This window comes from Betta splendens, chromosome 7 (assembly GCF_900634795.4).
Source record: "Betta splendens chromosome 7, fBetSpl5.4, whole genome shotgun sequence".
In the NCBI taxonomy this organism is placed as follows: domain Eukaryota; kingdom Metazoa; phylum Chordata; class Actinopteri; order Anabantiformes; family Osphronemidae; genus Betta; species Betta splendens.
Genome location: NC_040887.2, coordinates 664,850 through 677,500, shown reverse-complemented (window position 1 = coordinate 677,500; position 12,651 = coordinate 664,850). Strand labels below are relative to the sequence as shown.

The 12,651-nt window shown below is 50.1% G+C and overlaps 1 protein-coding gene across 5 annotated transcripts in view; it reads right to left on the bottom strand.

Moving 5' to 3' along the window:
• Positions 1-12,400, bottom strand: part of kcnd1 (potassium voltage-gated channel, Shal-related subfamily, member 1) — a 22,409-nt gene extending 10,009 nt beyond the window's left edge. The window contains exons 1-5 of one of the 5 annotated variants that reach the window (XM_029156091.3): positions 12,219-12,400; positions 11,085-11,258; positions 10,379-10,977; positions 9,113-9,358; positions 7,865-8,577 (exon numbers count right to left, since the gene is read on the bottom strand). In XM_029156091.3, coding sequence (XP_029011924.1) covers positions 7,865-8,577; positions 9,113-9,358; positions 10,379-10,534 — 1,115 coding nt within the window. In that variant the 5' untranslated portion in view covers positions 10,535-10,977; positions 11,085-11,258; positions 12,219-12,400. Of the gene's footprint in view, positions 1-7,864; positions 8,578-9,112; positions 9,359-10,378; positions 11,259-12,218 lie in introns of all 5 variants that reach the window. The other 4 variants (XM_029156092.3, XM_029156090.3, XM_029156093.3 and 1 more) reach the window with 4 other exon arrangements.
• Positions 12,401-12,651: the final 251 nt, after the last annotated feature.

The window sequence follows — 12,651 nt, the reverse complement described above, 5'->3', positions numbered from 1 at the left end:
ACGTCTCTCCAGTCGTCATGGCCCACTGCAGCCTGGGAACAGAAGAGGAGCTGCAGTTCTGCAGACGTCCAACCTTCACTTCGAAGACCTGGTCAAACGCACTCATCCTGACTCTGGCCCGTTTCCCTGCGCTGACCCGGCCGATGCTTCAGCAGTAACAGTGTGTCTGCATCTGGAGCATCTGGATCCTCCACTCCAGCAGCTGCATGGAGGACGGCTGTGACAGCGTGAAATGGCTGAATGGAGTGAATAATTCATCGTCTGAGCGGGTTGTGCCTCAGACAGGCCTCTGAGCAAGGCATCTGACTGGCCGGCAGCCCCCTGCAAAGCCAAAGTCAACCGCCATAATAAATAAATGTTTTACGAAAAGGAGAACTCTCCAGGGGCCTGGGTCAGCCCGGCTATTCTGAGCCACTCTCTCAGTACCTTAAATATTTCATGGAGCGCATTATGTCATCCTGCACCGAGCCACAACAGCCAAAACAGGCCGAGAGCAAGAGGACGACGCCCACAGACCAGGACAGAAACGCAGCGGAATCCAAGAGCGTCCTGATTGGAGCAGATAGGAATCCATTAGTGCTGAGTCGGCCCATCCGAGCCTTATCTCCCACCTTCAGCAGGAGAGCCGGCCAATCGCAATCTAATAGAGGGACAGACAGCCGATGGTAATTGGTTTAGAGAGGACAGCAGGAAGGACGATCCCTGTGATCAGAGATCAGAAGGAAAATCTGCTGAAATCACCAGAGCCCAGAGGCAGAACCAGAGTCCAGGACAAACCAGTTGGACGAGGTCCGACAAGAAGGTGAAGCCAGACGCACGCAAATGAACAGATGAAGCCACAGCCTTAGCAGGTTCTAACCTCTGGTGCTTCTACGGTGTGGTTCCACAGACAGTTTCTGAGGCTGTTGTGATCTTCCAGGCCTGAAGCTACTGTAAGTTACAGTACCAACAAGCTGGAGTGGAGTCTTAGCTCTGATGTGAAATATGTGAAGGCAAAGCTCCTCAGACTTCAGCTGCACAAGGACAACGGCATCGACAGGAGCTCGATCCTGGGCTCAGTCGGTTTCTCCTCTATTCTGGGTTACAGCCTGCACTAAAAGCTTCCCTGCTCCTCTTTCCTCCTTCTCATCTTCCCTCTCACCCTTTCTGTCTCTCCTGCCTTTCCTAAGTCTTCCCTCGTCCTCTCTTCCGTTCTCCTCATCTCCTGCTGCGATGTAATCCTCGGCCATGTTTAATTGATAGGTGATGATGAAAGTTGCAGGAGTAGGGATGGTTGTTCTGTGTTCTCTCCTCCTCCGAATGAAGGAGATCTGAAACCCTGCCTTTCTCCCCTTGAGTCCCTTCTTTCTCCATCTTCTCCTCTGCTTCTTTTATTACAAATGCTACACAAGGTCCACAGATGGTGGGTTTAGACGTGTGTGATGTGACTGTAGACAGAAAGACTCCGGCACTGAAACGCAGCCATGAGCACTACAGCAGCGTCAGGAGCTTGATTCTGCAGCTTCTCCTTCTGTTGGTCTGTAGCTCTGGACCATCAGCTGTTCTGCTTTCTATCAACGGAGCCCAGACTCATCAACGTCCTGTGTTCTTTGACCTGCAACTACTGTACATCACGGATGGAGCCTTTGCAAACCTCTGTCCAGGCCAAAACCAGGCCACATCTGGAAGCAATATATGATGCTCATCGTGAGGTTTGGCTCAAATCCCATGTGACACTATTACCCAGAATGCATCACAGGACCCATGACAATGACATCGACAGGGTTTAGAGACAAGTAATGAATGCTGTCTGACATCTGTTAAAGATGCTGAGAAATGCATGATGTCGGATGAAAGGATGTAATGACGAAGATGCTGAAGATGCTTGAGTGATGAAGAAAGAGGTTGGATGAGGTACAATAAAAAGAGTTGAAAATAGAAGCAAACAGACAGAGTTTTATTTCCAGCATCACAGGTTCTGCAGTTATTTCGAGACATGATGTGATGTCAATGAAGGGTGTGATGCTCCACATGCAGATGTGGAGTCATGTGACTAACGTTGGGCTTCTAACCACCAAACAAGGCCGAATGTGACAAGTCAGCACAAAGACAGGGGCAAAGGTGCAGCTGCACCAGCTGGAGGTTAATAAAACATGAGAGATGGTAATGGACCTGAGGAGGTCCAGCGCCTTCCTCCCAGTTCTGAGTTTGCACGTGACCCGAGGAGTCTGGCTCTAAAACAGTAACATTGTGCCCCGATGGGGGAAAGAGTCCGGATGAATTCAAAGACGATCAGACCTGAAATATAAATAAACTGCGTCAATGTGACAGCGTGAGCTAAAAACAGACTCCAAACACTCTGAAGATAAAACTGAAACCCGTCGATTGTTCCCAAAATAAAACACAGTATTCAAAGCCACTGTTCGCTTATTTGCAACGCCTCACAACCCGCCATTGGACGGACACACAGAACGACGAGGCAGCTGTGTGATCCGGACCCGTCCAACGCCAGGCTGATCTCAGTGGAAACTGACTAACTGCTTCGGGTTCAGGTTCTGCTGCTTCTCACAGGATGGAACTGGATCTGGTCACACAAATCAGCTGATCATAAGATGACGTTCTCCCCACATTATAGCTGTGAAGCCATTTGTGACAGGACGCATCCTTCTGCTTCGCAGGTTCCTTTGGGCTGGAAGTCCAGTATCAACAAAAACCAGCTGTTACGCTGCAGCGAATCCATCACTGTTTGTTCCGGCCTCGGGGAGTTCACACCCATCGCCCTCTCGCCGCTATTTACATCTCCATCTTCCCTCGTCGGCCTCGTTGTCGCTGGGAGGAAGCTCACGTTGTCTCACAGCGTCTCTGATGCATTTTTTTGTTCATTTTGCATAATCCACGTTTCAGGGTTTATTTTTACCTCACACACGTGACAGAAACGATGTTTGTGTGTGTTTAAATATCACATGACTGTGGTAAATGTTTCAGAGGAGAGACAGGAGGATACAGAGGAAGCACAGGACAGGAAAAAGCTGAAGGATGGCAATAAAAGAATGAAAGAACGGTGAAAGAAAGACGAGATGAACCAAACCAGAGAGGAAAGAAGATAAGGAAGAAGGACGAATAGAAGAAACACAACGAGAAGCGAGGAGGAATGACAGGAAGGAGGAGGCTGCACTCAGACGCTGAGAGGAAATAATTGATGAGAGAAAAGTTTCTCCTCCTTCACTTTGCACTCGCTCTCGTTCTATCTGCTTATCGCTCGGTCAGACAGAGCAGCTGCAGCAATTAGGGTCAGAAGAGAAGGAAAGAAGGAAGAGAGAGCCGCAAGGAAAGGAAAGCAGGCGTGAAGCATCCTCATCTAAACAAAGGCATGCATGAGAAACAAGAGACAGACGTGAAGCTCAAACACAGAAGCAAGGAGAGAAGTGGTCTGTCTGACCGCGTTATGATGTCATGACAATGCTCTGATGTCACAAAGTGGTAAAAGTTAAGATCATCAATGATGTCATACTGTACGAAGACATTAATCCAGAACAGGATTTTGACGACTGGTCTGACTTTCGGAATCGTTGGACCAGGTTCAGTCGATGGAAGCTTGTAGATCTCAGATCTCAGCATTAACACAAACCCATAAACTCTGGCTGGTAGTCTCAGCTGGGACGGAGGCTCCACAGCCTCCAGCTATTTATATCGGAGCAGGACGTTCCCTGTGGAGACGCTTCCGAACAGGAGAAGCTTCTTGAGTCACTCTGCAGGACTGAGCTGAACCCAGGACAGAACAAAACGTTTCGTTGACTCGATCTGTCCTTTAAACCGGGTCAGTGTCTGATGGTTCTTTGTCTAATATGACTGGTTGCTGTGATGTGGTGGATGTGGTGAGTTAACCAGGACCAATGGCTGCTGGTTAATAGTTTGGCCTGGTCGCTCAGTAGGCACAGGATTGACCCGGGAAGCAGAATGTGGCACTGACTACTAGCTCCCTGGGCACCAAACGCAGAGGTTCATTTCCCCAATGTGGGATCAATGAGGTTCAATAATTATTATTGGTTTCTGTTTCAGACCCAAGTCACATCAAAGCTGCTGATTTCACACCACCTCTGACCTTCAGCGTTGGCTGCAGGCGCCGCTCACATCCTACGGTGCTGTAATGTCTCATTAGCATACTGATATTCATTAGCACGTTGCGTAACGGCGGCTGAGCTAAATGTCGTTACACACTGTGACCTGTTATATAAGTCACCTCTGGAGCCTTTTCATAGAACCTTTCAGAAAGTTCAGTCCTGACGATACAGGTGATGAAGAGAGAGGAAAGGTCACATTATGGTGCTTTACCGAAGGCAAAGATCAGAGTGAGGAGCAGAGAGATCAGCTGAACCCGAGCTGAAGCACCAGCACCGCCTCATCCACATCAACAGGCTTCTACAAGTAGGGGCGCCGCTGGCAATTATGGGCCCTGTGCGGTCGGGTTCTACGCTTTATTAATAGTGCTGACCGGAACCTTCTACACTTCCTGGATGGTGGAGTTGGTCAGAGTGTGAAGTTGGTCCTATAAAAGTTGTGGGTTCAAAGCTAGTTATGAGGTAAAATTCTTATTTGTTTTGACAATAACGTATCAGTATAAGTCAAAATCACAGTAATTTTATTTTAATAATGAAAAACATGAGAGTGCGTGAGAGCTCCGTACTTGGATCTTGAAAAGGGGTTGGAGTGAGCGCTCTTACCGCTCTCGTCAAATATCACATCTTGGACGTCTTTTCCCGTTTGTAAACGAGCTTCAGCGGTGAGAAGGAAAAACGGCAGCAGCTCACGTTCTACAGGGTGAAATAAGCATTTCATTGTGTAGCAGCACATAGTGCACGCGCTGCCGGTAGAGTCTCAGCTATGAAGGTAGCGCTAACATTATACTGCAAGGAAGAATAAACAATGAAAGTTACTGTGGCCCTTTTCTGCTTCGGTAAACTTTTCTTTTCGGTTCTGATGGACAGGTTTATGCTTCGTTGACGATCTGACCGTCTGACTCAGTAGAGTCTATAGGATCCAGACGGAACCATCCATTAAATGGGAGATGCAGAAATAAGCTGTAATTTAGTCGTATTTGCAATTCTTTCGTAGATAAATCCTTGAAATCTCACATATTACTGATAATAATGTTTTCATTAATGAAGCTGGGCGGCACGGTGGGTAGCACGGGTAGCACTGTCGCCTCACAGCAAGAAGGTTCTGGGTTCGATTCCCGGAGGCGGCCCTGGTGCCTTTCTGTGTGGAGTTTGCACGTTCTCCCCGTGTTTGCGTGGGTTCTCTCCGGGTTCTCCGGCTTCCTCCCACAGTCCAAAGACGTGCGTTAGGTTGATTGGCTTCTCTCCATTGCCCGTAGGTGTGAGTGTGTGAGTGAATGGTTGTCTGTCTATGTGTTGCCCTGCGATGGACTGGCGACCTGTCCAGGGTGGACCCTGCCTCTCGCCCGCAGCCAGCTGGGATAGGCTCCAGTACCCCCGTGACCCCGCACTAGGGAGTAAGCGGTTAAGAAAATGGATGGATTAATAAAGCTGGTCTCTGTGGCCCCCCCCACCAAGGCCCCGCTGCCTACAAGCTAAGTCACCACACACAGCTCAGGGCACCGGTTCAGTGCGTTGCCTGAGGGCACGTTGGCAGTAAAACAAATCTGCAGCTTATTTATGTCTTTAATGGATGTGACTGCGGCTGCCTTCACGCAGCCTCTGGCCTCATTATTCAGAACCACTGCTCTGGAGTCCCTATGGGACCACGTTCATCCCTCTTTACGTCCCCACACTCTCATTCAACACGGACAGAAAGTCAACATCTCTGAAGTCAAACAAAAAGCTTGTTCGGTCAAGGAGCCACCGACCGTCACGGTGCAGACGGGTCCACTGGGCTGACGGTACCAGGCTCCACAGCAGCTGGGCCAACCTGGTCTGAGGGTTGACTCGCTTTGACTCGCTGCTTTGTTGAGACTCCTAATAATAATATGTAGCAGGTCTCAGCATCTCACGTGGCACCACCGGCCATAAAACATCTCACTGAAACAGTCCCAGATTTCGTAAGCAGCGTTTAAGGGTCTTTAAGAGTCTTCAGACAGGAATGAAAGCGATGAGGTGAGGCTCTTCACAGCATCAGACCCGCTCTGCTTCTTTTGTATCGGCTCCCCTTTTAATACGCCTGCCATCTGGCACTCAGGACACTGAACTGTGTCTGACAGGCTCCGCCTGGGTCGCCCTGTTCTGCTCATCCCACCACAGAGCTGTGTTGCTTCCTGCAGGATGAACCTCAGCTCCTCATCTGAGGACTGTAGGAGGAAGTCTGTCAGAACCGAGCCACAGTCTTACTTCTGTCTGAGTCGTCTCTTGTCAGGTTTTCTGACCACATGGCCTCCAGCACATTTGCCCTCTACACATCAGAAGGTTCGATTCTGTCCGAGCACATTCTACTGTATGTTTCTGCTGCATCCGAACGTGTTGATCTGAATCACCTAAAGGTCGGATCTACTGACATGAAGGAAATGAAGGGTCGTGTTTTCCTCTGAGTGAGCTCCAGCAGGTTGTTCACTCACATATATTGCCTCTGAAGGAGCTGCAGCAGGTTTATGATTCCACCTCCACTTTATTTGCACAGTGATGAAACACAGGAGCAAAGCAATAAATGCAGCGTGATGAAAAACAAGACAATGAAACAAAGAAACAAATGAGCAGCTTAAAGGTGGAGGGATTCTGTATCATCCTGGACCCGAACACACCGTCCAAAAAAACTACTGGGCTGCTGTTCAAAAGAAATCAACCAAAGCCAAACAAACCCACATGAACAATGTGACGTTCTGCTGATCCACTGGTCCGAACCTGCAACGTCCTCAGCACATAATAAAATGGACTGCGACCAGTCCAGTCACACGTCTGTCCATGTACAGGAGGAAGCCTCCTCTGCAGAACAAGCCGGCGTCTCAATAATTCATGGCTTTTAAAAAAGGCTACTCAAAGCTGCATTATCACATGATGCAACTCTGAATTCAACAGCATCAAATCCACCCCACAATAAAGTCTATGTGGTGAAAACTGATCCACTCAACCAAAGTTCTAAACAGCAGCTTCTGAGATAAAAGAAAACCCATCAAATTCCCTGAAAAGTCCAGATATCTTTAGACTGATCATTCTGTTATTCCCCACAGTTACAGCTTCAGATGAGGCCAGAACAAACAGAGGGCACTGCTAAGTAGAAGCAGCGAGAGGCGGCGGTAAAAGCCTGGGTTGGGCTGAAGAATCCATTTACAGCCCGGCCTCTTCCTGATAACTAATGGACGGGTAGACGGAAATGCTGAACAACAGAAGGATGAGGATGTGGTGAAACTCACCGGGAGGCGTGAAGGCTCCAGTCCTGAGTGGACCGGGATATTGAGAAACCTGCCGACTGCCAGCTTCAAGCACCAGGACCCGATGCTCTGCACGTAGCAAAAACACAAGCAGGTCCAGAGCCCAGATGGTGCTTTTCCTTCACGTGGGACCAAGTGAAGTGAACAAAAACTAAGCTTCCACTTTCCCATTCACCCCCTTTGAACTGACATGTGGTTCATTCACAGACAGGCACACGTAGGAGCTGGATTCACTTCTGATGCTTCTGCAAGTCAGAAAATCAACACCAAGCTCACACAGACACACTCAGACCCACATCCACACGGCAGCAGGGAGCGAGTGGGCGGCAGCAGGGTGAAGACAACAACCGTGGCCGGGAAGCAGCGAGTAGGAAGCAGAGCGGGCGCACGCTAACAATAACACTCATACATACATGGTGATTACTACAAAGAACGCGCTTGTGTTGCCGTGGTGATGCCAACAGCTGCAGTGTCAGATATCACAGCACGAACCCGATGGCAACTCACCCCAGCGTTGTCATGGTGACGATGGTGTACCAGAAGGAGGCCGGGATGGAGGTGAAGGTGGAGCCCTTGGTGCCCTTCTCGGCGTAGAACATGACCGTTGCGAAGATGATGATGGCCATGGTGAGGGAGAAGAGCAGGAAGCCCAGCTCGGAGGCGCAGCTCTTCAGCGTGTAGCCCAAAATCCTCAAACCCTGCGAGTGACGTGAAAACTTGAAGATCCGGAAGACGCGGAACACCCGCAGGGTGACGAAGGCCCCGCTCACGTCCTCGTTCTCGGGCATCACCAGGCCGATGTAGTACGGCATGATGGCCACCACGTCGATCACGGACATCACTGAGCGCATGAACTTGCAGCGACTGGGCGCCGCGAACAGACGCATCAGGTACTCGAAGGTGAAGATGAGCACGCAGGCAGTGTCCATGCAGAAGAAGGCCAGCTGGTACTTCTCCCCACAGGGAAGGTCTTTGACCCGGCCTTTGGGCGGGCGGCACGGCACCGTCTCCACCACGTTGGCGATGACGGAGACGGCGATGAAGAAGCCGGTGACGTAGTAGAAGACCAGCGCCATGGTGGAGGTGTGGGGGTTCTCGAAGGCCCGCCACAGGCGCTCCCTGGAGGTGCTGTGAGGAGGCAGGGGGGCGTCCGTGGCCTCGTTGGCCTCCGTGTCCTCCGCCAGCCGCTCCTGGTTCTCTTTTTTCCGGTCGCGGTATTCCTTCAAGAAGAGAACGGCAAGTTAGCGACAGCTGCAACGCTAGCTCCCAGCGCTGCTACGACGCTCAGTCGGCCCGCCTCAGCTGCTCTTGAACGCAAAACTGAAAAAGGTCTGTGAAATTACTAGAGCGGTAAGAACAAACGTGTGTGGTGGGAAACTGCGGAGGACGTGTTATACAAGCTAAACGGAAAAAGAAATCAAAGAACGAATTTCTCACAGTGAATCAACATTGGTGAGTGAGATCGTTGCCAAATCTGAGCTAATTAGGAAGGATCTCTAGGATGAGTCAGTGGACAGGACAGTTATGAAGACGCCTCAGAGGACTGACGTGGTACAAAGAGCTGCTCGGAAGCTAATAATCGCTTTATGACCCAGACAGGAAGAGAACAGCAGCACGAACACCAGCCAGCATCAGGGAGACAGCAGGGGTTAAAGGTCAAAGAGTGCATGTGCAGCGCGTACAGCAGGTATTAGTACACACTTTAGTACTGGGCTTGAGTGGTTCCAGTGATGAAATGAAGCCTCGGAGCTTTACCTCCATGCAGCAGTCGCCGATGATCTCTGGCACGATGCCGTAGAAGGCCAGCTCCTCGTCGAAGGCCTGGATGCACTCGTGTCTGGGGTAGTGCAGCTTCCCGGTGCGGTAAAAGTTCAGAATGTGCCGGAACATTTCAGGGTCTCTGTCAAAGAAATATTCCTGTGTGTCTTCATTGTAGAAGAACTCCTTCTCTGAAGAGCCCAGCAGCGTGTCAGGGTACCGGTCCAGCGTGTTCTTCCACGTCTGCAAAGAGAAGGTTCCACACAGGTTCACATCGACCTTCCCTGACCTCCACTTCCACTAAGTCTTTTACAAAGCGTCCGGATTAAAAGATAATCCAGCAGCACAAAGTTACGCTTTAAGCAGCTTTTTAGGGAGAATCAGGGTCATGAGCAGGTCATCGGTGCTGAACTACACACCTTCCAGGAACGACGCTCACAACACTTGCGTTCAGGTTGGGTTTTAGGTTGTTGGACGAGACCCTGCGCTTGTGTTGATTGTGTTGATCAACAGGACACACGTGACCTGCACTTCTGACGGCAGCAGAGAGAAGCTAGAGCTAAAGGGGACGGGAGCAACAGAACCCGGTTTGGGACCTGACTACTAGTGGGTCCGGCCAGGTTCAAACGGGAACAGGAAGTGCGTTAAAAGTAAAGTGAACGTGGTCAGGTCGCCCTTGAAACGAGAACATGTGAGCACAAATAAATGCAGTTTCATCAGATCCTCGTCCTGCGGTGGAGAACAGCCTTAAAGCAGAACCTAGAGTCACCAAGCGCTGGAGCGCCACTAACTCGCAGTAACACAAAGCAAAGCTGTTTAACGGTTCACATTAAAAGCCGGCGTCCTCGTTTCTGTTTTACTGAACCTCAAGCTGCTGCGTTTACTTTAATAAATCAGGACACACAAAAAGTGTGTGGTTTTCTGCCACTACAGCAAAGTCTCCAATCCTGTTTTTATTTGTCCATTGTGTTGTTATTTCAGCTTGATTAAATGTACATTTACAGCGGTGCAGAGCTGGAGCAACGTAAATTATTAAATTAGCAGGGGCTGTGTTTGGCTTTTCCCACGCTGTTGGGTCTACTTTCATTCAGAGAGGCACTGAGACCCCGTCAGAACCAGCATGTAACCGCCGCCCCAGCAGGTCCAGTGTCTGCTGCCGCAGCGGTTCTGGACCTGCTGGGGAGCCTGTTGGAACGCGACCTCCCGTGACCCCTGTCTGTAGCAGGTTAACGTGTGGGGCTCACGCCCGTCGGAGGCACCCACCTGGAAGCGCACGCCGCTGACGTTGACGTACAGGATCTCGTCTGATCGGGACGAGTTGTCCACCGGAGGTTTGGGCATGGTCTTCTTGGCCAGCGGCAGCCAGCCCACCGCCGCCGCCCGGGCGAACGGCAGCCACGTCGCCACGCCAGCCGCCATGTTGGCTCAGAGTCACACAGAAGAAAGGGGTCGGAGGTCGGCGCCGCGGGGTCAGTGGGAGGTGGGGGAGGAAGGGGAGGCGGACGAGGCAGAGAGGTGTCAAGCCATGAAAAGGAGGCCGCGGGGGTCAGGTCCTACAGCTCAGCGGCCGCGGACGGGCCGCATCGCGCCTGCCTCGCTCCCAGCTCCCTCGGCCTCTCAACACTGATTTGTTGCAACACAGCAGCTTTTCAAATTCTTATTAAATTGCGATGACGGCCCCTGAAGTTGCCACATAGACAGAATCGCCAGTGTTGCTGTGGAGATTATGGATCTGCAGCCTCGCTCGTCCTCTCGTTCTCTTTCTGCTTCTGCTGTTTGTGTTTTTCATCCGAGTTGTGGCAGTGGTTCTAGCAGCGGTGGAGGCGTCAGCAGTCCTCACTCCATGTCCATGTACGGTCGTCCTGCCAGAACGCAAACACAGAGGAGAGACTATGAGACACAAACCAGGGGGAGGAAATGAAATTATGAAAGGAAAGAAGAGATGAAGACGCTGCTTCAGCAGAACAACCAGTAAAGAGAGAGAGAGAAACAAAGAAGAGGCCGCGCGGGTCGTGGTCGCGGATCCTGACCCACGTTACCGGTCCTGCTCAGATCACATGAACCAAGCGATTCTGGGCTGTGACGCTTCTATGGTCCGTGTTTGCTTCACCATCCGTCTGCCGTTTCAGTTCCGGCTGCATCACTGTCAAATACAAACCAAAGGCATGATGGGAAATATTTCCATGTGTCTTTGTCCAGTTGGTGAAGAAGCAGCCGGATGTATGTTGGAATAAGTGTGAGCTTCTGAGTTTGAAGTTTGCTTCAGTTCCTTTTCTTTTTTTTTTACATGAAAGCATTTCAAATTCTGACTTTTGTTCTTGGAGATTTTTCACGGATTATTAATTGTTGTTTTATTTCTGATCAATAAGTGGAGAAAGCAAAATGACAGCGGTTCTGCTCATCAGGCCTCAGAACCGACTGAAGTCACAACAGGTGGAGCTAAAGGAAGCATGTCCACATTCAGGACTGGATGTGGTCCAGTCACAGTGGACGGTGCCGAACCTTTACCAAACTAGTTCAGAAGCACAAGTCGACGGCAAAAGCGCTCTTCTGGGTTTAAGTCTGTTGACGTCCTGACCCCAATCGGCTGCAGAGGCCTTCGATGTCTGCTACAAACCCAGGAATCGGCAGCTTTCGTGTAGTTTATGTTTCCTGAGACCACGTTCATGCAGCGTCCGTCACGGCGCCACATGAACTAGCGACAGCATAATTGATGCTTCGCACAACGTGTGGATTAAAGTTTAAAAGAGATGAATATTGAATAAGAAGAGAAGAGTTTGTCTGAGGTGGGACCGCGCCGACACAAGCTGTGTGATTATTGATGAGCAGCAGCAAACACAACTTCATCACTAATTCATTCAGGATTATGTCAACCTCAGCACATTCATTCGCATTCTATTTTATTTAGTTTCATATTGACAAAGACATGGACCCGACTCCGTCGTCTTCTACTCTGTCTGTTCTTTCCATTTCTATCTGGACTTTCTTTCTTCACTCCGCTGTGACTTACTCTCTCTCCTCCGTCCCGTCCTGCTCGACTTCTCTCCTCTTATTCTATTCTCAGCTGTAGTCGTGTATCTGGAGCAGTTTTCATCCTACTTACCACAGGTCGAGGATGATGATGGTGATGAAGGTGAGAGAGAAGTGGAGGATGAAGAAGGCAAAAGCAGACTTTTCCAGGTGCTACAGCATTGAAGGAGGTGCAGAGTGTTTCATTGTCTTAGATCTGTCCTGCTCTGCTGCCGCGGCAACAGCCTCATCTCCTGTCATCCCTCCTCACTTGCTCTCTCACTTTCTGTAGCTCCACCTTCTACAATTCGCTTGCTCAACCCTCCCTCCTGTTTTCCTCTCTCTCTCTCTCTCTCTCTCTCTCTCTCTCTGTTCGCTGTCATTCCTCAACCTCCTCTGGTCTCTCCCTTCTTTGGCTCACTGGTGAGCTGATCAAGTATCATATTCACATAATGCAGCAGAGTGAGACATAGGAGAGAAAGGAGGCGTTGTAGCTGCCCTCTGTGTCTCTCTTTTTTTTTTTTTTT